The sequence below is a fragment of the Pectinophora gossypiella genome, chromosome 6, assembly GCF_024362695.1.
Source record: "Pectinophora gossypiella chromosome 6, ilPecGoss1.1, whole genome shotgun sequence".
NCBI classification, from domain to species: domain Eukaryota; kingdom Metazoa; phylum Arthropoda; class Insecta; order Lepidoptera; family Gelechiidae; genus Pectinophora; species Pectinophora gossypiella.
The window spans coordinates 5,951,115-5,977,143 of NC_065409.1; the positions used below are offsets into that span (position 1 = coordinate 5,951,115).

The 26,029-nt window shown below is 38.8% G+C and overlaps 2 protein-coding genes across 2 annotated transcripts; both read left to right on the top strand.

Annotated features, from left to right (window-relative positions):
- The first annotated feature begins 1,433 nt into the window (after window positions 1–1,433).
- LOC126367490 (chromobox protein homolog 7) lies at window positions 1,434–21,748 on the top strand. The gene is made up of 3 exons (XM_050011025.1): window positions 1,434–1,568; window positions 2,213–2,604; window positions 18,970–21,748. The coding sequence occupies exons 2-3, from the start codon at window positions 2,536–2,538 to the stop codon at window positions 19,744–19,746; spliced, it is 846 nt and encodes a 281-aa protein (XP_049866982.1). The 5' UTR covers window positions 1,434–1,568; window positions 2,213–2,535; the 3' UTR covers window positions 19,747–21,748.
- A 672-nt stretch (window positions 21,749–22,420) lies between these two features.
- Window positions 22,421–24,392, top strand: LOC126367498 (uncharacterized). The gene is made up of 2 exons (XM_050011040.1): window positions 22,421–22,891; window positions 23,213–24,392. The coding sequence occupies exons 1-2, from the start codon at window positions 22,565–22,567 to the stop codon at window positions 23,669–23,671; spliced, it is 786 nt and encodes a 261-aa protein (XP_049866997.1). The 5' UTR covers window positions 22,421–22,564; the 3' UTR covers window positions 23,672–24,392.
- Window positions 24,393–26,029: the final 1,637 nt, after the last annotated feature.

A 26,029-nucleotide genomic window follows, 5' to 3' on the forward strand; every position in this document is an offset into this window, starting at 1 on the left:
TGGTGGTTGCCCTTACCCCGTTCCCTGCGTCGCTAAAATCGAGAACACTTCAATACAAATCTATACATTGGACATTTTGAACACCACCTCTACTGGCCAAATGATCTTTTAACCGACGCAAGTCTCCCATTCCTCCATTTAAATCTGTAGGTGCTCGGTTTTTATTAAAACTCGCACGTTTTCGAAAATGGTGGATCAATTTAAGCTGAAAACATCATTTCATTGTCAGGATATCATCAGCCTGTATCAATCGGTGTGGATGTCGTAGATGTGTAAAATTCCCGCAAAGCACGACATAGAATGCTGGTGGTATTGAGATCCGTCAGTCGCTGCTATCTAATTAAACTCGTCTTCCATTCCGTAATCAGTTACAAATCGATCGACAGTCCATACGAGTACCTAAGAATGTATCCACTGTGCTGCCACTAAACAAACCATCATGTTTCTGAAAACTTGGTGACGAAATGTGAAAAGTACCTACCTACTATTTATTGCCTTTCGAGAAGACTTTCTTAATCGTAAAAAAGATTTCAAAAGGCTTGACACTGCAGTGGTGTTATCCGCACATAGACTCACTTAGCTTCACATACACCGCACTAGAATGATTGATCATCTACTGTTTTGAGCCAATGAATTAATACAGAGATCTATAAATAAGTATGTAAGTATTCCATTCTCTCCGCAATTTAGACCAAAACAGTCAGCGTCTTCCGTCTTTACAGAAGCTGTCTGCAACCTTTAAATTCTGGAAATAAACTCAGATTCCAATGAAAACTTGGACAAAGCCTTACAAAAATCGTCAAATTCTGGTGTTGGGTGTCAAACAACACTTTTTTTAAAAGCGAACGCTACTTCCGTTAGTAGGTAGTAGAAAAACAAATCCATTTTAGATAGATAGATGAATTGGTTTTTACCATTCATACATCATACGTGACAGACAGTCTAAAAATAAAAACGCGCCGCGCTATCAGAGAACGTGTCGAGGCGACGCGACGCAAGCTGTATCTACTCGTATTTATCGGGCCATATCTCTCCGATTCCTACAACAATGACGACAGAATAAATAAATGTGTGCACCACCGTGCCCGGATCCGGCGACCCTTCGCTTGGCTCACACGTAATCCAAAATGTCCGTTTATTTCTATCTATGTGAGCCCCGTTGCGTAAAAAACAAAGCTGGGATCGACCGAGCAACCGCGCTAGAGCGAGAGAGAAAAACGCGACGACCGGCGAACGACGGGCGGGGCACGGCGTAGAGCGCGCTCATTGGCCACTGACTCGCTTTGCCCGCCGCCCGCATTTACCAGCGAATCACCTCACCGATAGTCACCTTCCTCCCGCACCCCGCGAAGCCCAAAATACCGACCTTTCACGAATGCCGGCCCGATTCGATACGACCGAAAATGCCTTAGTTACTTCACGCGCGCACTGTTGGCTGGTCGCTTTCGCTGACGTTTTCGGTGAAAATACAAATAACTTTTTTTCTAGTTTCTACAAGATTGGCCATGTTTTTTGGATTGTATTTTGCTTTTGTGTGAAGGATTGACCCGGTGTCTGGAACTCTTCAGGTAATTACAGTAATAAACCCTATACATACTTATAAACTTAGTATAATACCGGTACTTCAATTTAAAATACGACAACGTTCGAAAATCGAGTGATAAACGAGCGTTTTGAAGCCGGATGATCGAACGTAAAAGCGGTGTCCTCGTAATCAACGTAGGCCGGTCGGTGTGGCAACGTCGCGCGTAAATAATAGGGTAGCGCTCGATCTTTCTCTCGCAGCTGGCGCGGAGCGGCAACGTTGCGTCGCGGGTGCTCGTGCCGCGCCGCGGGGAGCGCGCCGAGCGGGACGCATTCACCGCGCTGCCGACTGTCGACTATGCCGAGACGCAATATACCTACCATTCCGATACTTACTCAATTCAGTGACGATCTCACCTGCTTCTCTTTTCGCAAATCGCCAAACTGACTGGATTATGCACGCTAAGAGATACTTTTTAAAGAGTTACCTACGTACCCTCTTTATATACTTTGTTATATACTTATGTATATAATGCCTTATGTATTATATAGGGATCGTTCTAAAACTTACGCTATAAGACTGACCACGATGTAGAAGACTCAATCACTACCTTTTATAAAATATTTTATAAAGCAGCAATTTTACTGAAATTACAAAACGGAACGATGAAATTGAACTTGTTTACAGATATCGAACGGGTGTTTGAATACCGGTGGCGCTCTCTGTCGGCGAGTGCGAGTACAAGCCTAGCGGGTGCGCGGGGCGGGGATCCTCCCCCTCTACTTCAGTTTCTGCCGAGACACCGCACGGGAAGGCCGCGCTGCACCGCGTCAACATTACACGCTCGACGCGCGCCAACTTTGAACAGTGACAGTGTCCTAAAAGTGTGAAGTGACAGATAATGTGCCTTGGATTGCGGTGCCCCACCAATTGGATGCAGTGATCGGATCACCAATACTGGATTGCAGTGCTATATTTGGATTTTGAATTTCACCACCTTCAAACTGGGGATGCATAAGATGGAGCTCGGCGACAGCGTGTACGCCGCTGAGCGAATCATGAAGAAGAGGATTAGAAAGGTGAGCTTTACTTTTTACGAAAGCAACAACATAACAGTTCTGAGCTTGCGAAATAGGTAGGTACGTAGAGATCGCATATCGGCTGCCAGTTCTGCCTCATTCGGTGCACTTTTACAATTAACCGCATGTTTCACAATTAACAATCGCTAAACATATTTTTGCTTACACTGGATTTCAAAACAAGCTTGAATAACGCTTTGTTGATAAAATATGCAATGCATGCCTTAATTTTAATTTAGAATTGTAGTATTAATCCGAGCATTGTGATCCTGGCAGCAGCTGTTCAGAAATTATCGCAAGGGTTTTGGGATCCTTTCACGCATGGTTTTCGTTGCTTATTATTATCAGGGCTCCCCTTACACTCGTCTTATATTCAAGACGCAGAGGGCAGTGAGAAACTGAATACTTCTTTGTGAATGGTGCCCTTCTTGAGATTATGTTAAATTTTGATAAACAAGTTTCTCATTCTAGAGACTCGTGTGAGGGGCAACCTTGTCACTGTGATGTGACTATTTTTTGCATGAATTTAGGTTTGTTCCTTGTTACTAACCTGAACTTAAGTGGATGACAGTACAGAAACCTGAATAACGACAGTATGTTTAACCAAATGCGATGTTTTGCCTGGATCCTGTGATTGTGTGTGTTGGTTTGCGTTTGTATTGGTCTTGTTGGTATTACAAATGAACGACGATATCGAAGGTAAGTCATCTACAGATGTCGGGGTCAGCTATTGAGGTAAGTAAAGTAAGCAATAACTAAGCATGAAAGATTTGCCATTGACATAGCAGACTGTATAATTCAATCAAGTTTCGATATAATAAACTGGAACAATGTCAAAGAATTAAATGGCCAACCTTTACTGCTTTTACTTAGGTGTTCGTAGGATTTTGCTTGATAAAAGTCCTGAAAGCAGATATAAATCCTCTCCATCTACAGAATATTGTTTATATCTTAGGCTTAGCTATCCCACTAATAGACATGCCTGTGGATGGAGCAAAATCTACCACTTTATTCCTTTGTATATTGGCGTAAACTTTATTTGTTATCACGTTAGTGCATAAAAAAGTATCGACTACAGGTAAATTGGATGAAAAAAATACGTCTTGTGTTCCTGCGTACACTCATGTTTTGCTAGCTTTTTGCACTTCAATTCTATAACAATGCAAGACTTCTCCGTCGTCATTTCGTTAATTACAGAACAACTTTTCTATAAGGCTAGAAACCAAACATTGCTGTACTTAAGTGGGTGGTTACAGACTTCCTCGTTACGATAAAATAGCTAACTAATGACACACCTACTCACTGTGCCATTGTAAAGACCAACCAAGACGTTTCAATGCTCTATTGAACTTTATGTAAGAGTAATAACAAAACTTTATTCTCAGTTTGCCTATAGGGGAACTTTTCATTTTTTTTAAATTTAGGTACCTACTTAATCAAGAAGATAACGATCAAAATATAAGTGACCGTAAGCATAAAAACTGACCCTAGATTTATTTATGTCCCGGAAACTAATAAGACTCAAAGTCTTGAAAGTAAATTATCAACTTAAATAATAGTTTCCGAACTAAAAACCCGGGAGCTTTAACAAAGCTACTATTTTATCTACTTATCGATAAATAATGCGTTATTGACTGGTAATGTAACATAATTATTATACACAATTGACTAATTTCCTTAGTACCTTCACGTATTTTTACGTTGTACTTTTTAACGTAAGTTCTATTATTTTTTGTTAAGAAAGTAATTATGACAAAACATTAAAAAAATGTGATTAATTCTAACAATTTAGTTGCGTTACAAATATGCTTTTCAGGTATGACCAAAATAAGTTTAATAAATTTAAAACATGAATTCGTATACTTACTACAAACGCATCTAGATGATCAGCACCTTATTTTTTCAAGAAGTCCATCCTATAGATTGCTATTTTTAGCTAATTGTTTTCTATGTACATTGAGAACAAAAATCTAATCTAGTAACTCATATCATTATTTTGTTTTTAATATCTACATTTCATTTGAACTTAAAATGCCTACGTCATATTTTGGGTAAAATAATTTTCACTATTATTTTGACAGCCTTTGTGGCCTAGTGGTTAGAGCGTTAGGCTCGCGATCGGGAGCTCCGGGTTCGATTTCCGATGGGAACATTGTCGAAATTACTGTGTGAAATTGTCCTTTGTTTGGTAAGGACATTGCAGGCTTGAATCACCTGATTGTCCGAATAAGTAAGATGATTCCGTGCTTCGGAAGGCATGCTAAGCCGTTGGTCCCGGGCTACTGCCCAAACACCTTCACCAACCCGCAGTGGGACAGCGTGGCTCCATATTCCCTCCAGTTGACTCAGGGGATAGTTGTACCCAGCAGTGGGATATATATAGACTGTTTATGTTATATTCTACTTTTATCTATCACTAATCACATCGATTCCATACCATTCACCTAACAGCCGTGAATGAAATAAAGATCGCAACTACTGACAAAAGTAAACACGCCAACAACAGTTGTCATCACAAACAAATTAACAGTTCAACGTCCCCCTATTCATTCAACATTTCTTCCAAACGCAATCAATTTGCAGCCCGTCATAAGTTGATGTTACTCCATTTATTAGCGATAGGTCTTGCCCAAAGTTTCCGATGGCTTCCTTGTAGCGCCGTGTCAAATTTAGGAAAACTCTTTATAGCAATAAAAAACTTTGCACAAGCTAAACTCGACCATGCTGTTACAATATAAAGACCACTTCTACCTGCAACTGTTTCACCTTGTTATCTGCCGGCATGTTCTAACAGAAACAACATTTCAACAAACTTACGATTCTAATCCGTATTCCACGGCCGGAAAGCATACGTTTCTATGAGCACGCTTAGTTGATTAAGTAACTCCTACAGTTCTCTGCTGCCCTGGTATCTCGGAGCGAACGCGCCAGTATTCGGCTTGTACCGAGCAGTTGTCGAGCGCGCATGCGCCCCGCCGGTTCAACCGGCCAATCAGCGTCGAGTTTTCTTGCTACTAGTAAAATTGCCTTACATTTGTGTTTATTTTGATAAAAAACTAGCTTAATCACTACTTAGACTAAATTATTTTAGCTCTTTAATTCTCATTTTATTGTCTGTATGGACGGGGAAATATTCTGTTTCTTAAGTATTTTCTATTTGATAGAAATGGTTTTGCTGTTCTTGTGTTCTCAGCAAGTCACCATACGAAGTAGTTCATGGCGAAATGGTTAGATGGCGCTGTTTATTTGCACAGAGTCCTTTTCTATACATACAATCTGAAGTAATTAACGTAAAAGCAGGCAACAACTATCACCTGTTTGTAGTTCCACACAAAAAATACACTTATTAAAAATATTACCATTTGTATAATCCCGTTAAAATCACTTGTGACTTCCCGTTATGAAAGTTATAGGTAGTTCTTGAGTGACTCAATGAATTTAAAGGATTCTTATCTCATAAAATGAGTGACATAATTAAACTATTTTTGTAAGTAACGGTTTTCTTGAAACCTCGACAAAAAAATGTGATAAAAAACACCGTTAACTCAGGGTCACGAAGAGCTTAATTCGGAACGAATAGTCCGTCCAAAGGCTCACAAAATATGCACTCGGAAGCGACACAAAGAGACCAAATTTTCTATAAATAATCGCCTGACAATACATGGCCGTAATTTTATCCATCCCTGTATCGGAATGGAATAAAAAAGCGCAAAAGGAACAGGAGAAGCGATGGAGATTTGTTAGGGTCTCCAAATATTAAAATGGGGATTTTTATAAGTACATAATAACATCAGTATTAAAAAACATTACATAACTCACGATAAAAGTCAGAATGAATAAATAAAGGCAGAGTCACTTATCAGAAAACTGTTTACAAACACTATTCTTATGATTTTTTATTTGCAAGCGAGCCAGCCCGTCACTTATAATTTACTGTACCTAATTGGAAAAACCAATTAATTATTGAAATACTTAAGTTAACATACATAAATTCTCAATTATTTATTGCATTGCATTCTCAATTATTTATTTTATTTCATACATAAGATCACGCCTATTTCCCGATGGGGTAGGCTGAGACCACGGAATTAAATCTGTTGATATACACTATACGGGCACAATAGAACTATCAATAGTAGTATCAAATCTTTTCGTTATTCGCAACTTGTATTTATCTACAATATAATATATTAATTTATAAAAAAAATAATTAGTTTGCAAAATTCTGCCCAACTATTAGATACTACTAAAATGGCTATACCCCAGGCCCTAGGCTTTTGAACTTTAATCGAGAACATACAAGCAAGCTTGCTTGCTTTTATGGTTTGAGCGTTAGGCTCACGATTCGGAAGTCCCGGGTTCAAAGTTCAAAATTCCGGTGGGGACACATCAAGAAAATCACTTTGTTTTCCCTAGTTTAGTTTAGGACATTACAGGCTGATCACCTGATTGTCCGAAAAAATGATGATCCTTGCTTCATAAGGCACGTTAAGCCGTTGGTCCCGTTTACTACTTACTGATGTAAGAGAGTAGTCAATAGTAACCCTGACACCAGGGTTGATGGGGTTGGTAATCCACCTCACAACCCACTCGATAAAAGAAGAAGTAAGCTTGGTCTAATATAAAAATATTTTTATATTATAGTTTTGAAATTTAAAGATATTCTGCGGTTTTTTCTGTTCCCAACCATACGTTCAATTATAACTGGGACCCCTATGTACCCTGTTTCGTAGGTACCTTGCTTAACACCCCTCGGAACATAAAAACTTTCCTCTATATGAAGGGTCCCCCTATATTTAGAAAGCATACTTAATCGCCTGCACTGCGCGCCGAATATTAAAGTGGTGAATGGGGAGACGTCATATGGGAACCCCATACAATTAAGGCACCGACTGCATTGTCTCTCAGAACGCTCGTGCAATGCATTCCGTTGCACACACTTGCGTCAGCACCGCAATCACATTTTGCGGAAACACGTGCAATCGCTTCTGATAACTTGAAAACATTTAAAGGTTTCTTGGTGTTATCACGCTATTGATCCTTAATGAGCTTGCGTTTATCAAACAGCGATATGGAGCTTGCGGTATCAAACGGGCAGATTGTGAACACCGTTACAAATATAAAAACATAGAGACAAGTTGCCGGCGTCATTATAATAATGCGCCTGTTGCCTCGCCGGCGGTCGTTATGCCCCACGCATTATTATGTAAATGTAAAATGGAAAGGAAAGGACGAACGATTTTTTGTCCGCACCTTTATCTGATGCAGATAAGGTTCGTAATTAGTGAAGGATATTGCCGGTCTGCAGGTGAGATGTTCCCACGAGATGCAAACTTTTTTTTTGGAGTTAATTATTCGATTGATTGCAGTTGTTTTAGTAGATCGCCCGTTTATAAACAAAATATAACTGTAATTTACACATTTATATGTATTATCTAATACATTTCGAATAAAATTATAGATCTCTAGGGAACTTCTCAGGTCGACTTATGTATTAAAACATAACCTTGTTTAAGAAAAGAAGGTCACATCGTCAGTAGTGTTTGCACATTGTTTAATAATTTCAATAACAATGGAATGTAATCAGTTACGCTGTTATGAAGGGTCGAAACAAGGGTCAGATTATTTGGAAATATTTGTTGTACCCTCTGGTCCCCCGCCAAAACCACCCAGCGGCGTCAGCATTGTATTTTTTCGTTATCTTCCTACTCCCGGATCACCACGCCACAGGGTGTGATCCCCCCTAATTGAGTTATTACTGACGTATTTATTTCAGGATTATGATAAGCACATCGTTTGCACAATGTACCCCTTTAATATATGTATTGTAACCCTTTTAGTCATCTGTAATTTCTCAGCTATAAGTTTCATCCATAAATTCTTTTAATTTTATTTTTTTGCTCTCCCGTGTATAGAGACGCACACATGTGCCTTAATGTAATTACTAAACCCGGAAAACGCAATCTGTATCGTATGTGTTGAGTTCCCAAATCTCATCAGAGGAGTCACGTTTCTTTCCTCATTGTTTGTTCTTCGGCTTGGCCACAAGTGCTCAAAGCTGGGGTAAGAGCCCCTTTGTTGAAAAGGACCCTGCTTACCTTGCCCGTTTGCGTAATTTGTTCAAATACTACCTCTTCAACGACCCCATCCAAGTACAAGCTTCGATTGTACTGGTTTTCTCGTCAGACACTTTTTTGTTGTTTCCATAAAACTTGAAAGTTTTGACTCACAAGCCGCGAGTAGCGTTTCTCTCCTCTGTTCATTCGATTTCACAGTCACGGAGCTGTAATTACAATAACATTCCCCGTGTATTTCATAACATCAATGGGCTGTTAGAATAGAGAGTGGCCATCAGTCGTCAGGCTGTGGTTGGCGATGCATCGATTTAATTGTCGGTCTGTCTGTTGTCGCCGAGTCGATGACCGTGCGACCGCTAACTGCAGCCGTTACTGAACTGTTCTTACATTACATCCAAGTAACAGAGCTATTGAAGACAAACATTACTGTTTATAGCAGAACACAGTGTCATCCACAATACTACAACACTTCTCAATTTAAAATTTTTAATAAGTACCTTCAATTCCTTCTCTGAAATACATAACGCATAAAGACAATAAGTCATCGAAATGCCGTAATAAGAGGCTTATTTTAAGGCTGTTAAATAAATAAACGGCGCCGATTCACATCGCTAAGTGCTAATGAGATTGCAGTCATATTTAATTAATTGCATCTGCTCACATCAGTCATCGCTCTTTGAGACTACTGTAATCACAACCATAACTAATTTGATTCACACCTCCTGACGTAGCCGATAATTTGATGCATAAATAAAACATCGAGTGTTTATTGCTTTTGTTTCTGGGAGCGAGACGTGCGCCTCCCAGGACAGTGGTATCGCAACTGACGCGGCCCGGCGAGCACGCTGTGGTGTGCCGTCGCTCCACCGGCCGGCATACTTGCTTACCTTGTCTGACATATCAATTTTCTCGTCGCACACAGCGCTCCGGTTTCAAGAATACTGCCGCGCGTTTCTATGCTCCTGGTACTCGAGTTACGAAAGAATACGCGCGATATCGAACAGGGCTGAAGTGAAAAAAGCTTGGCGATTGGATTGTTTTTTTAATAAACCCGTGATTTTACATGGTACACAAATAGGAATGGCTCCTAGGAAAATGTTAAGTTTTAATTAAGTATTTTTGTTTTGTTTTTTTTTCTATTATTTATTTTTCGACTTATTGGGTTTCGATGGATTACTTATTTTGTAAATTAATAAATTTTTATTCTAATGTCATGTGGAAAAAAAAATCGTAATTTGAATACAATTACTGCATGAGTGAATGGCATTCCAATAGGTACTATTCTTGTATCCTATTCGGATTCGGTATTGTGTTTTTAGCACTGACATCTCTGTCCAAATATTGAGAGGTGTTGTGAAGGCGAGTAGCCTGTCACGTTCACCTTAGCGGAGGTCTCTACGTGCCTAGAATAACGGATTGAGGGTGTCGAAGTGTGAAGCCACCCAATTTAACCCGTTTTTGATCTTACACGTTTACGTTATTTATACAACGTAGAATATTTCATAACGTTAATTACTTAGAAAAACGCTTCGAAGTTCCTACCTCTGTTATTATATTAAATGTATTGTAATTTTATTCTTGCGTCATAACTTCCTATCCATAACAATTTTATCCAGTCTATTTGTTACTATTTCCTTCTACTTTTCCATTTATTCACTCACTTTGTGAACAATTTGCCATAACTAAGTAAATCAAAGCAATCATGAAGTAATTATTCTTCGATAAACTTGGTTTCTTTTTCAAATCTGTCGTTTTCAACCAGCCAGGATTTTATTGGAAAATTAATCACGACGACGTCATTATAGCGCGGTGTTGCCCCCGGCGAGATTCACGAATTTCACGATCCGTTCTCTGGCATTTTTCCTCCCCCTCCCTCCCAATTACCCACCCACCCTCTTCCAACGCCTCGCTGGAATCCCTCTCACACAAAATTAGACGACGCTCCACAATAAAACACGAATTTAAACTCTCACGATCTGAATATTAAGCGCACTTCTGCTAACCTTCAATAGAAGTAGCTAATTTTAAATATTATATTGCATTTGAATTTGCTGTCGAAACTCACAAGTTCCATTATTTTGCACTTAAAGCAGAACAAGAAAGTAATTTACTGATAATTACAAAGTACAGGAGTTCTCAACGTTACGGCAATGTACTTACAGCTAATGATTACATTTTCCATCAACACTGAGAAATTGGAAATTGAACAAACTATGCTCCTTAATTTGCCTTAGCTAATTGTTCCATTAGTGAGGTATTAACGGGAGTAGTAACGCAACTTGTAAGAGTTTGTCAGAAATCGGATTTAGGTCTGGTTTGACAGTACTTTGGCAGCAAGCCAACGGGTGCGCTCCCAATATTGATGTTTATTGCCATTCAACTCGCAACTAGCTACTCTAATATACTATACACATTGATCTTGTTTTAAACTACTTATTGTTTGCTTCTACTTTCTTTACTTTTGCAAGAGATGAATTATAAATTAGCTGTTCTTTTCTAGACATAACCATAGAACTAAAAGTTTGCTATACTTAAAAATGAAGGCGTTTGTGTTTCGCTATTAGCAATCAAAAAAGAAATTCATCTAAAGTATCAAGGATTAGGGTATGAAAATATCAGAATAAGATTAGAAAAAGGTAATCAGCTAAGTTCAAGAAATTATTGAAGTAGCTATTCTAATCGAGAAGTGAAACAGAGCGTGATCAAAACAAACTTTTGGTAATATTGACACCGAGACTTATTAACTACACTAATATTCAAAGATTCTTTAAAATTTGCAATGGTAACTTTACTCGCCTAATTCATCAAATCAACAGCACCTTGATCTTTTTCTAACCTGAGGACAAGGAACCCACAATTTGTGTGCATACAAGGATGGCGCTAATGAACGCCGCAGCGGCAATCGTGCGCAGGCGCGTCACGCTTTCCGCGTCTTGGGTGCGCGCACGCCGGTCACGTACCGTGATTACATGGTGACCGACTCCACTGCCGCATCACAACTGAAGACAGGTCCCATGAAATTGAACCTAGCGGGGTATAAATCCGTGAAGATTTATTTGATGAAGTCTTTTGAAATCTTGGAGATGTCTTCAAGTTGAGTACAACACATTTACAGATTCCAAGAATAAGAAATACATGACTGAGAATGTTATTATAAACATAACATGCAGGCATGTTTTGCATTAAAAAATAAGCAATCTCATGATGATAAAAATGAAGTCGGTAAAAATGTTTCCTTAGCTATAAAAAAATTATGCCTGTTAAGAATAAATCTTCACAATAAGTACCACGATTACCAGTATCGAAAATTCAATACCTACCTACTTAAAATCACATGAAATCTAGGAAATCGGTAAGGACACGTCAATAGCACACTCCAAACCCGTCACACACCGTCGTTAAAACTTAAAGCAAACAGGGTCGGAACATTTGACAGCCACTAGAATCCGTCCGAGCAATTTGAGAGGATTCCCGTTTAAACGCCCGATCTCTCGAGCCCTACCAAACTGTACTCAAATCATTAATCTAACCCCTCGGCGATCCCCTGCCTCCCTCCAGTGTTGCCAATTAAGTACTAGCAAATTATTCCCGCTTAAAATGTCCAACTCGTACGAGTTGTTCAAAAATTTAATGAGATTCTAAAAAGCAAAAGTTGTAAATTAAATAATAATATAATGGTTTTAGTGTCTAAAGTTGCATCATTTAAAATTAGAAAAGAAAGGAAGAAAACTAAAAATATAATTTACCTAATGGTTTTATAAAAATGAACAAAAGCCTAACGCAAAAAAAATTAACAACAAGCGCCAGCACAAATGCTTCCGCGAAAAGCTTTCACAGTTTCTCTTGCAAAATTGTAATGTTTTTCGTTGCTGGTATCCCTACCTTCCTCCACCCTGGGAAATCCGGGAAAGCCGGTGTTCGCGCCAATTTGCGCCCGCCTGATAGACTGTGAAATGTGGCCGCCAGATGACAAAATAGTGCGACGAAGTAAATGGATTCCGCTTCGGAAGAGGGTTTAACGTGATTGATGATGCAAACGATTTGATACTGCCTAGCTTCCGATCTTCGATGTCGTAAACTTATTAAAAAATGTATAGATACTTTAAACGTATTCTAGAAGAGTGGCTCCGGTGCTTTGGTTACAATTATGTAAGGTGTTCCATGAACGACTTCTAATTATTAAAGGCAGATGTTATTTAGTTCAAATTGAGTACCAGTATTATATTTCGCATTAATAGATTTATTTTACACTTCTATAATCTTTTGATTATTACGAAAAGACGAATCTCCTTGGACGATCGTTCATAATTTGTCGTCATGTGCACTATTGTGCATCTGGAGCGGACGTTTAATTATCGATTGCAGTGTCCCGTCGTCCCGTCTACGTCATTTCTGGCACAATTCCAATAATAGCTCCGACCTGTCCTTTATACCTCCCATCGGATAACTTTGTTACGACATCTCCTTTATCTTCTTTCGGATTGACTTTGTCACATTGAATTATCGTAACTTTATTGGAAAAAGAAAAGAAACGTTTTCATTTCTCAGTAAGCAGTACTTTCCTTTTGTAAGCTAATTTAGGAACCTTACTAAGTTTATTGTTTAGTAGATGTCCGTAGATACTTAACTTATGTTCATCATTCCAACAAGTTTAATGAATACCTACAAAATGAGTAGATATTTGATAAATTAAGTTAAAATCGTCACCATTATTAGAATCGTTATGATCGTTATATAAAATTGTTGTAACAAGAGTTACACCTAAGTAGGTACTAAAGAATTGAAAAACAACCCTTCTGACGCCGTGGGGTGAAAACATCAAAAGCAAAAGCTTCTAAATAAAGCTTCCTAAATTGTCTTATTTCCAGATTGCTGTCTTGTCAAATATATCGATTTAGATTCTTCATTTAAACTGCAGTGATGTAAATTTTCGTAATACCATTAACTAATGGTATTGCTTAATATTTACGTCACGCAAAACAATTGTTGAATGAATAAACTAAGAGGTGGCCCCACGTCAACAGGAAACAGTCTAAGGAGAGTAAACGTTCTTTACTATCGCTAAAGCCACAAAACGACTACTCCCAACCAACCCAATCCAATACTTAATTCCAAACGCCGGACAAACACGCAAGAAGCTCCACAGCAACACGTCTCCAAACACAAACCATTTGACCTACGACCTAGACAACTGATTTATGCTGTCTCCAACAACCTAGCTCGTCGATATGCGGGTTTCCATAAGTTAAGATAACGAGCTAAGTTGACATGTCCCCTAGCGTAGATTGGTTTAATTTACATTATGATTGGTTTGCTGAGCTTTTTGTCGCCTTGCTCAGTTCATTGAGTCTTGTGAAGCCGTTTGTATCAGATTTTTGATGGTCGTTGTCATTCTGTTCAGAAGAATCCAGTGTTTACAGTCGTCTTTTGCTTTTACATCTTACTTTAGTAATTTTTTCGTGTCTTCTTATTTCAATAGCGTTAATAAAATTCTTTGGAAGGAATCATTGTTTAGCTTGCTATTGTAGTATTTGTACAGGATGATTCCGACATACTGGAAGTACCTATAAACGAATAGTAAGCTACTTACATAAGAAAGCTCTCTTGCACCTGAATACAATAGCACTAAGTATATCGTCGATATCACCGGTAGATTAAACTCATTACGCGGATATCATTGTTTTTAGGAAGTTTGTAGACGTAACTACGAACATTTGAAAATGCTAATGCTATAGAGATAGTATATGTTATAGGGGCACAAACCCGATCGATGGGGTATAAATACTTCAACAGGAAACAAATCTATTTTGCTGAAACAATACTTACAAATAGGGACTCTGTAAAACGTTAGTAATATTAAGAGTAGACCAACGCGCCGTCTGTATCGAGCAAACATTGCCTAGAATAGCGCTGAAGTTGCTTTTAGGCCTTCTGTCCACGAAAACTGCACGTCAAGCGCACGCTATCGTCAATTGTCGATTGCTTGCACTTTGCGTAGAAAGAAACAAAACTGTCGCAGAAACAAAACAATCGCATGACGATTGGCAAATGCGATCTTACCGATCCGTGGACACGGTTTTGTGTCTTTCTATGCAAGATGCAAGCAAATGTCAATTGACGATAGCGTGCGCATGACGTGCGGTTTACGTGGACGTATGGATAAGACATAGCCCAGATCAGCCTAAGCCATAAGGATAGCGCTGAAGGTTCGATGGAGAAACACCGGGAGCGTTCCGGGCCGTGGTTACTTTGTAATTATTTGATCTTCACGCGGTTTCATACAAGATCCCGCTCTCTGGCACGCAACGCTGATGGTACCTACCGTGTACCGTTTCTAATATGTGCATTTAAGCTTAGAAGCTATTCATTTTTAAGTACTTACCTACACAGACATGTTATATCCTCCACGTTAGCTTCATGATAGTGCTCGCTTTCCTGGAACGACATCACACGTGAAATCATACGATAGAATGCATTGTTAGAAATGTACGCTGTTTTTGTCCTTTGCCAATCAAGGATCATCTTCATTTGTATTTAACATAGGTACGAATGGTGTTGGTCTTCATTATGGGGCCTTTGGTGGCTCAATAATAACCCTGACACCAGAGTAGATGATGTTGGTCAACCATCTCACAACCCAATTGATAGAAAAAGATGGATCATGATAATATCTTGTACACCAGAGGAATCTCTTCGAAATACCATCAGATACCGATTACCACCACCACCACTTTGTAATTACCGGAAAACGTTTTTCCTTCCACTTGTCCATAGAAAAGACATACTTAGTGTTAAGCAACAATGTCATTAAAAGATAATTACATATTCCAAACAGTGCTTATAGCAGATAAGTACAAGTTCTATACCTGGTGATCACATGGATTAGCATTAATTTATTCCCGCTAATTACTACAATGAGTTCGATCGCTGCTAATTGGCGTCCGTCTGCGCGCCGCGGTCCGCCCATGGCGCGATCACTACCATCACGCCCGCCATCTTACCCATGCCACCCGCCAATACAATATAAACTTTAGCGCGTCCCTTTAAGGGCCATGTTGCCGGCACGAGTATCATGGCAGCGCTCAGAGACGCGCGGGGGTGGGGTGAGGTAGGGGCGGGGCCGCTCCCCCCGCCCCGCTGCGCCGGCTCGGCCAATCAGCGCGCGACAATCGCACGACTTCACCTTGCACGCACGTCCCAACGTTTCGTTTTTTTTTTAGACTTGTGCGGGATTGTTCGGTTTTTTACACGGCTTATGATTATGATGACATAGCAGCAGTGGATTGTAGTATTCATTAATTAATATGTTTCTAATACGTTCGTGTTTATTAGCTGTTTGCTATCTACCTAATTTGTTATTGCGTTTTCCTTTTGACGCGTAAAGGCAATTTTCTTTACCCAATGGTAAAGAAAATTGATTCACGCATGTCAATGTTTTTTGTAAGACAATTTACACTAATACCTACTTACTACTTACAGACGCATTTAAGTATCACTGTAATAAAACACAAAGAGAAAGCAGTAACCAAAATTAATAAACGCCGCTCGCCGCTACAAAGTCACCGCGCGCGCTCCATATCGCCGGCACCCCTCGCCAGTAAAACCAATAAGACGCGAGGGTTCCAAATACGCCCTTAACACCGAAACGCCCTACATCCTCGCAACCGCATTATACTTTCAACCTTATTATCTCTTTTAAAAAGAATCAGAATGAGTTGTTAAGGTTAATCAAATTAAGGGCTGAGAGAAGCCCTTGATAAAATATGCGGTTTTATATTAAGAGTCCAGGTAGGCAATGTGTGAGTCAACAGATGCGATCTATAGGAGTAATATTGGACTTGGAATTTTAGGGTCAGCTGGAGGACAGTCCCCACCAACTCGCAGTAGACTCAGCCTGGCATAATGGTTTATGCGAGACTTTGCCACAGTAGGAAATGTGACTGAAATCGTGTGTGTTTTATAAGACAAGCATACTTACAAGTCACACCCCGGAAACTTCATACAAAACACCTCGTTTTACACAGATTCTAGTACAAATTGACGTCATTGTACAAGCGCATCTGTGTGTGAGACGTGACGGTTTCCCTCTTGCCTTCCTCTGTTTGACGTGAGTGGAATAGCGCCCAGAGTACTTAGTCTATTTCAAAGCCGTACTAGGGCTCTTGTCCTCCGCTTCTGAATAGGTAGCACTGAAGTTACTTCTGACCTCTGTATCGTCCTGTAAAATCCGACTCGAAGGACCAAAACGTAGCATGAAACTACACTTATGATAAGGTGATAGAAATGATAAGATAGACGGGGACGGAGTAAAGAAAACAACCGAAACGGCCGAGTGGCTTGTTGGCACTAATTTATTAAATGCTGTCATAAACAAATACTTATAAAATTGCACATATCTGTGTCTTAAAATCGTACGCTTCGCCGTACAGTCAGGTTACAGTCCCTGTGACTTGCTCCTTCCGTCCTGCGTTGCCGTACCGCTGGCTCACATCTCCACCTCAACCGTTGAGGTCTTTACCCGTATCTATCCCTGAACAAGGGTTCTACACGAGTACCTTAGCTATTAAATTTTAAAACCTCTATCTAGTAGGTACCTTACTGGGGAAGGAAATCACCGTGAGGAAACTTAGTTTCTCGAGAAATGCGTTTCGTAACCTAACCTAACGTGTATTAGGTTGTTTACCCTTCGCGGGTTAGAAGAGCAGACAGGCAGTCGCTTCTGTAAAAAACCGGATCTGTCAAATCTTTAGGTTAGGTAAGAACATGTGAAAACGGGGTAACATTAGGGAGATGATAGCTAGTTTCATTAGAACAAAGCATCGCTAAAAAGCCATATCTATTCTTTCAGTCACAGTGGTCCTGTGGTGCACCGGCTTGCTTTTCAATCGGGGAGCGCCGGTTCGAACCCCGGTACGGTCACGAGCATTAATATGTACACTTTGGTACCATGTCACATTAACTTTTTTGACAAATTGAACTGTCATCATCATCATCATGATCAGCCCAATAACGTCGCCACTGCTGGGGCACGGGCCTTCCCTATGGATGGATAGGGAGATCGGGCCTTAAACCACCACGCGGGCCCAGTGCGAATTGGTGGTTATTAACGACTGCTAATGCAGCCGGGACCAACGGCTTAACGTGCCTTCCGAAGCACGGAGGAGCTCGAGATGAAAACTTTTTTTTTTGTGGTCACCCATCCTATGACCGGCCTTTGCGAAAGTTGTTTAACTTCAACAATCGCAGACCGAGCGCGTTTACCGCTGCGCCACCGAGCTCCCCAACTGAACTGTAAGTCTCACTAAATGTCAGATATGTTAGTGCGACAGAGTCCTAAAGTGGGTACATTATATTGCTCATGACTGTACCGGACTTGCACCAATGAGTTATTAATTTATCTAAAGTGCATATGTACATATGTACCTCTGACTCCTCCAATTGCGATACGACTATGAGCTTATGTTATGTTATGCTAATATCCTTTCTGGGCTACATTGTGGACAATTTGGTACCTACTAGGTAGGCCTTAGACCTTGTAAAAATATTGTTTCCAACGTTGTAAAAGTTACCTATTAACCTGACCTATCCCTCGACATGTTTTTTAACCACATCATAAATAAAAAAGGTTTCCATACAAGAAGTAGGTAGTAAGATAGATTAATTAAACCTACTTATAAAAAACGTACCTAACTTCCAATACGTAACAATGTCTTGCTTTCTTCTGGAATATTACAAACTTATTTAGAGCAATAAAGTGTAGGTATTTGTATTGTATTGTAGAACATTATTATTTTCCACTAAAAGCTAAGAATCGGCATTTATCTGCTTGGGTTTTTATGTGGTATGTCGCTTATTGCATGTTATGTTTAATGCATGTGGGCTGATGCTTATGTGCGTGCAGTAAGGGTGTGTTGACGGCGGTTTCGGGTTCGATTCCGGGGGAGATACGCGACAGCTGGTCGAGGCAGGTGCGCCCGAAATGTACTGCGAACTTAAAGCATACGACGCACACATTCCAAGTTTTCTTTTCCTTATTTTTGATGTCCTTATAAGAGTAATACTATATCATAAAAAGCATTTGACCGGAATCTATTGATGTCGTTTACAAGTTGACGTCTTAATTATTAAATAAACATCATTATGTTACCCCCCCAGCTACGTGCGAGCTAACTAGCCCCTCGTAATTAGCGCAAATAATTCGCGGCGCTGCCTGCCAGTCCGGGCGGGTCGTCGCGCCGCACGCTCGCCTCCACGCCGCATTCTAACCGTCTCCTTTAACCTTTTCCAGAACAAAGTGGAGTACTACGTCAAATGGAAAGGGTGGAAACCGAAACACAACACCTGGGAGCCCGAGGAGAACATACTCGACCCGCGGCTGATACAGAGCTTCGAGAGAGGAGAGGAGGTGCGCCGGCAGGGCCGCAAGAGAGAGCGGGAGCACTCCGGCGAGCGCGCGCGCAGCGGCTCCGGCGACCGGCAACCGCCGCCCGGCAAGCGCAAGGCCGAGGTGCTGTCGCGCGAGTCCGGCAAGATCGGCGTCACCATCACCATGAGCCCGCCCGCGAACAAACAACGGCACGATAAACCTAACGGTGCGCGCGGAACTCCACTGTCGCCGCCGCCGGCCGCTCCCGCCGGGGGTGCGCCCGCGCCGGCTTCTCCTGCAGCTGAGGCGGCTGCGCCACGCTCCGGCCCGCGCCGCCCGCCGCACTCACCGGAGGAAGCGGACGCGCACACGCCACCGGAGCGCGAGCGCCGCACGGACTCGCAGCCGGCCGCGGCCGCCCCCGCCGAGCCCAAGGGTGCGAGGCCCCCGCCACCCGCGCCGCAGCCCGAGGACGAGGACTCGTGGGGCGAGCCCCCACAGCCGACCACCGCGCCCCCGCCTCCCCCTCCGCCGCCGCCTCGGCGCGGCGTCGCCTACTGGTTGTCGCGCTCACCCGTCGCCGACCAAATCTTCATCACGGACGTGACGGTCAACCTACAAACGGTCACCATCCGGGAGTGTCGCACCGAGAAAGGTTTCTTCCGGGCACGCGAGCCCCGACCACTGGACGTGACGTAAACGATCTTATGGACTTATATTGGACTTGTACAGTTTTAGCTAGCTAGTGTATTTATTTAGTTATCGTGGGAAGTGACTCAGGTCTCGGAAGTGTGCGAATTTGAAATCCTCCACTGTAGGCCTAATTAAAGAGTAGTGGTTGTAGAGGGGGACCCTTCCCTTAGAGTTGTTAAACCCCTGATTGAGAAATTGTATGGCTTCTGAAGTGTAGTCTGAGACTTGCGATAGCTTGAATATGGATCATATAATTTATGTAGTGTAATATTTATGCAATGTATGCAAACCATCAAGTCGAAGAGGAAAATTGTAAATTATTGTCAATTGTTAACAATAGATACTTATATTGTTTGTTGAATTATTCATTAGAAACTGTTGGTGTACAGTCTCTCTCGACTAAGTGCATGTCAGTTTGAATGCGAATTGGAATAAGAATTCCAAACATTAGTATTTTACGATCAGACTAATATAAGATTTTCTCTTCATTTATCTACTGTATCTGTATAGTTTTGGCAATTACTCATTTTGTCCTTTCGTAACTTGCCGAGATTCTTTTCATTTCACTACTTGTCTCCAGTTATTATTCAAGATAGGGTCCAAAAATATTAATTCATGTTTAATTAATACCAACGAAAGTCGCTGCTACCAGAAAAAGGAATGCTTTATCAGTATTGGTAACACTGTTTACCTTAGTATTTGTCGTCAAAATTATTAAAAAATAACATCTTAAATTTCTTTAGTTAGGTTGCTCGCATTACTGTGACAGAGACTTTATTTAAATTAAATATTAAGGTTCTATAAAACAAACGTATATTCGCATTAATACCTATAATAGTTCCAATCATGATTAAAATGGATAGGTTTTATTAATTACTATCATGAAGAACTTGTAGACCCTATTGAAACAATTATTATACTTACTAACTTTTGACAATATGTTTGCTTCAGCTAGATAATATTTATTATCTTTTAACTACTTTATTAAATAATAATTATCACAAACACAACATTTTGCCATATTTGTATACCCAGTGAAACTTAAACAGTACAATATTCTATTACGTGAAATATGTATAATTCATAAATAAATATGATATTTCTCAATGTAATAATAATAAAATAACAATACCTAATATTTCCTTAATTATTACTGGTTCGTTTATTACATTTTGTTTTTGTTGTTGTTATTTATGTGGATTTAATTTTAATAATGAATTCTGGTGATTTATGATTTAAATATCATTTTAGTTTAAGTTATTTATATTCAGTAATTTGAACAGTTAGACGAAGTCTACTGGAAAATAGTAATTATTTTGAATAATAATAAAAAGTAGATCTGGTTTTTATTACAGTTATCGACGTAGATGTATCCATTTGAAATGTGTTTACAACAAAAGTAGGACCTATTTCTATTAATAATAAAAGTTATTCTGACTTGCTTTGTTGCTGAAAACCATCGATCGATATAGTATCAATTTCAAATAATCAGATCTGTTTTTCATAAGAATATTGTTTTCTATAAACAATGAAATAACGATTTAAGTAATAAGTATAATTGGTTTCAGTAACACGGATCACTTCTGCGGTAGAATATTCTTCTGAATTAAATATAGATTCCCTGTTTGTGATAGATATTTAAAAGAAATTGGTACCTAAATGGCAAAAACGCATTAGAGATCCTTTTCTGAAACACAATTATTACATGTAATAAGCTTAAAACGACTTTTAATTATTATTTCTTGAATAAAACAAAGGTATAACTCTAATGTATGAAATTGCGAACGCTACTGTTCTCCTTTATTTTACTTACCTATTATTGTTATATTTTGTTCCTCTAATTAGATTAGATAATTATTTGGATGCGTAGTCTCATCCGAGTTGTATGTTTTAATTTGCATTTCTATAGGGAAAATGTTGTAAATATTGTAAATATAATGATAGCCCTTGTTTTATAATGTGATACAGTTCTCACATTGTAGTCTGTAAATAAATGAAATGAAATAGAGTTGGCTTTTTATTCTACAGTAAAACTACGACCCACCTACATATTTTAAATATAAAATGGATAACGGCAACTTATTAAAAGTGCCGTACAGGGGGTTAAAAATGCCACAATACATCGAAATTATTCATCTAAAAAATCAATTTTACAATTTGACATTCGCGCATATAAAAGTAAGTCCGCAATGCAAACAAATGGCGAATAGCAATATTGCTTTCTTAGATGAATTGCAACAATGGGGCCTTTTTAGACCCCAAGGTTTCATAAGGTAATAATAATAAGAACATAAAATCAAGCACAGTAAAAACTTCCATTATCCCCTGTTGTAAATTGGCGCCTTACCGGAAGTACTCTCCGCTTCCAATATCCACACAAACAAGCCAATCAGGTTGAAGGCACTACTGCCATCTACAGATACCAATGGATATTAAACGGCTGCGTTTCCTTAATGCGTAAATTCTATTTTTTTTTAGAGAGCACTCACAATACAGAACAGAAAACTAACAAACACTTCAAGACGATAAAGAGAAACGAAATCTTTTTCTTCGATTATTTATGTATTTTGACACATTTTAATCAACTGTTTCTCTTCTATAAATATGAAAACTTTCATCAAATATGAAAACGAAACGCAACTTGAAAACAACTGTCAATGTCAAAACAAATCGTAAACAAAACTCTACGACAGTCGGCCAAACAAATCGATAGATTTCTTCACCTGCGCTACTGCAGACTTGATTACTTGCGTACAATAGCTTGTGAAAAATCGAGCAACCAGTCGCACGTTTCTAGTGCAAATCCAACTAAGTCGACAAAAGGATGGAGTGGTCGAAAGACAAGACGTTGAAACTCATCGAGCTACTGCAAGTGAACGCCACCCTTTGGAATCCAAGTTTATGTGACACACGACGAGACAAACAAAAGCGTAAAGAGGAACTGCGCTCCATATCTGATATTCTTGGCGTATCTTTACATGATCTGACGAAAAAAGTCCAGCATCTACGCACGCAGTACAATAGAGAGTCGGTCAGAGAAGCAAGAGCAAACGCCGAGGAGCCAAATGAAAGATACGTCAGCAACTGGTATGCTTTTGAGTTTCTACACTTTATGAAAGACTCAAACAAACCTTATAGACTCTTACAATCGGTGAGTATTGATAATTATTTTAACTAGTGATGGTTGAATATAAATTATTTTTTTAATGGCAGAGTTTCGCAATATTTGATTGTATGAAAGAGCTATAGGTAAGAATTATTTAATCGAAACAATAACATACAAATACATTTTGCATCATTTGCATGAATTAAAATTACATAATATAAATCAAGGTACTTATATTTACACTAATTATAGACTGCAAGTGAGAGATGTAACGGTAGAAACTGCAAAATAATGCATTTCCACACTGTCATAATGAAATTATAGTTTAGAATTTATTTTAATAACTTGTACATTTCTTATTTGCAGGAGGACCATGCAGAACTTAATGGGGGCCTACCAACGCACCCTAGCAACTCTCTTAGTGACTGCAAGACAGAACCAGTGCACACTGTCAAATCCGAACTTGTATATCCAACGTCTCCAAGAAGAAGGGATGAATTCTCCGTCTTTGGAGAATACATAGCCAATGAGCTCAGATCTCTTAAAGGAGAGAAAAATTTACTAGTAGCAAAGAAAAAGATACAGGATGTTATATTTGAAGTGAAAATGGGCATGATCTGTGAACCACGGGCTGAGGCAACAGCACCTATTTACACTCACAATACTAATATTCAGGGTGGGAAGATCTTTACAACTCCTGTGATGAGTACTTCAACACACATAGATCCTTTATCGACAACACACACTCCACCAACATCTGGCATCAGTGAAATCATTATAAATGGGGCTTGCCACTATACCAATTTTAAAGTTGACAGTCAATAGCAGTGCCATCCACTTCCTGAGGAAGTGGATAAAAATGAAACTTATTCTCTAAGAAATTGACTTACAATTCTAGTTTTAATCAATTCAGTTTATGAACAAATGAATTTTTTAGTTTCACTGAATGTTGAAATACCTTCTAAGGATTAAACTACTTGTTGATAGAAGCAAGCTCATAAATTTGGTCTCGACTGTAATCAAATCAATATAAAAAATATAGAAAACTGAACTGCTAAAATGGTGTCATGGTGCTACACCTATTTTAGATAAAAAATAAGTCCCTAAATGCAGCTGGCTGTATTTTAACCGATTCTATTTGTGTAATTACAATGTAATTAAGTGTATTTTATTTTTAATAAACTAATATGATAATTATACTTACTAGACATTTTCAGTCTTGGCTTAAAATTACTCATTATATAATCTACCTATTATGATAGAAGAATTTATTATCTGATATTTTTAAAGATCTGTATATTCAATAAAATAATCCATACATTAGTTAGGCTAGACAGATTAATAATGTATTTAGTTACATATACTTTAGGTTCTATGAATTTTGTGCCATTGATATATTATAAAGTATTAAAATTTCTCTTTTGAGATTGTAATTTAAATGTTATGAACTTAGTTAATTGTAAACGACAGTACACTAGTGCTACCGGTAGTGTCTTTGCCAAAAAATAATCTTATGATGAAGGTTTTTTAATAAATGCCGTAAATTATAAAATTCAAAATGGTTTAATTTTCAGTATAAAGGACCCCATGATCCTCTTGAAAGTTTGTCAAAGATGATTAGTATCGTCTAATAAAATATTATTATTAGTTACAACCGCCTTTATAAAATTGCATAGCAATCAATTAGAAACAAAATATTGCTACTAATGATTTACCAACTATACATACACGACGTACTTAAGTTTATATCACAAGTATTTTAATAACTTAAAAGAAACTTCAACCGCTATGAGTTACTTATTTTGGTAAATAAATCAATTTTCATTTTCAAATAAAGCATTTTACATTTTCATTTCACGACGTACGTTCTGCGTAGGGATTATAGGTAAATAGATAAAAATATTTATTTAAGTAATAAATAGCCCACATTTGCAATGCATCGCGGAGGTACCTATCTGTTATCGCATGGTTATGTGTCGTTACACTGAACATCAATTAGACAAATACTTATTATTCACTTTTATACTCAATATTTACTAATATGCTCATAAATATTAGGTATTTCTACCGATAATTGTAATTTAAGTGACAGTTACAGACACTTATATCAGTCCATTAATTGATGGTTTCGCTGACCATAGGAAATGAAACAAAGTATATTTTTCGCGCTCTTCTGCCTGAAGCGACGGGAGCAAAGATGTCTCTTCGGGAATGGAAGCTCTGAAAAATTCGAAGTGTATACTTAAATGTTAAAACCAGGTGGACGCACCAGATGAACTGGCAAAGTATAAAGGAACTTACGATACTTACAAATATTATTCCGAAAGATAAAAGATACAAACCTGATTGGGCTGATCTGGATACATGACCATTGCATAGATGGTATGATTGCGCCAAGATCGACATATTTGCCTACGGGGCGTCTACAGTGTACCCGGCTTTTTGTCTGAATGGTTCTGGTTATATTGGAACTATTGGAGGGTGGAAAGACTTTCTAATATGGGTAGGTATATGGGTAATCTAATATGAGTATATTAAAAAATCTTATCACCCTTCCAATATAACCAGAACGATTCAGACAAAAAGCCGGGTACCTGTAGACGGTCCAGCGGACAAATATGCCGATTTGAAGTCAAAGTACGACAGGCCGACAAGCGAACACAACTTTGGTTCGGATTGCAATTTCATCTAATTCTCTACGGAGAAGATAGGTTGTCTGCGACCTGGTGACACCCCTGTCATAAAAACTGGATCCACTCCTGGCGTACCTACATATAATCCTATCAAAATATTATTTTTTTTTATTTTATTTTTTATTTTTATTTAAGGAAAACATACAGCTTAAAATAACACATGTATCAATATAACACACTTAAGGTAGTACAGAAGCCAATCAAGTTTTCACCAAGAATTAATGCATGCACTTGGGTATACAAAAAGAAGTAAAAATAAAACACATATAGGATGATTAAAAGAGAATACGAATTTAGACATAATAATAATAATATTAGTGAGTACAGTATATCTTTGAGTACTTACTCTTCAGTAGTCAGTTTAACTTACTAATAACAAACAAAATAAAGAAAGAAACAAAACACACATAAGTACTTATTTTAATTCAATTTAAATAGGATTTTTTATTCTATTTTTTTTCTTTCACCGTTTTATGTTTGATGGCGGAAG

Bases quoted from the DNA above. Each gene is read 5' to 3' on its own strand.
- LOC126367490 (XM_050011025.1), top strand. From the start codon at position 2,536: ATGCATAAGATGGAGCTCGGCGACAGCGTGTACGCCGCTGAGCGAATC. The intron at 2,605-18,969 runs GTGAGCTTTACT...AACCTTTTCCAG, and splicing joins TGAAGAAGAGGATTAGAAAG to AACAAAGTGGAGTACTACGT.
- LOC126367498 (XM_050011040.1), top strand. From the start codon at position 22,565: ATGGAGTGGTCGAAAGACAAGACGTTGAAACTCATCGAGCTACTGCAA. The intron at 22,892-23,212 runs GTGAGTATTGAT...TCTTATTTGCAG, and splicing joins CTTATAGACTCTTACAATCG to GAGGACCATGCAGAACTTAA.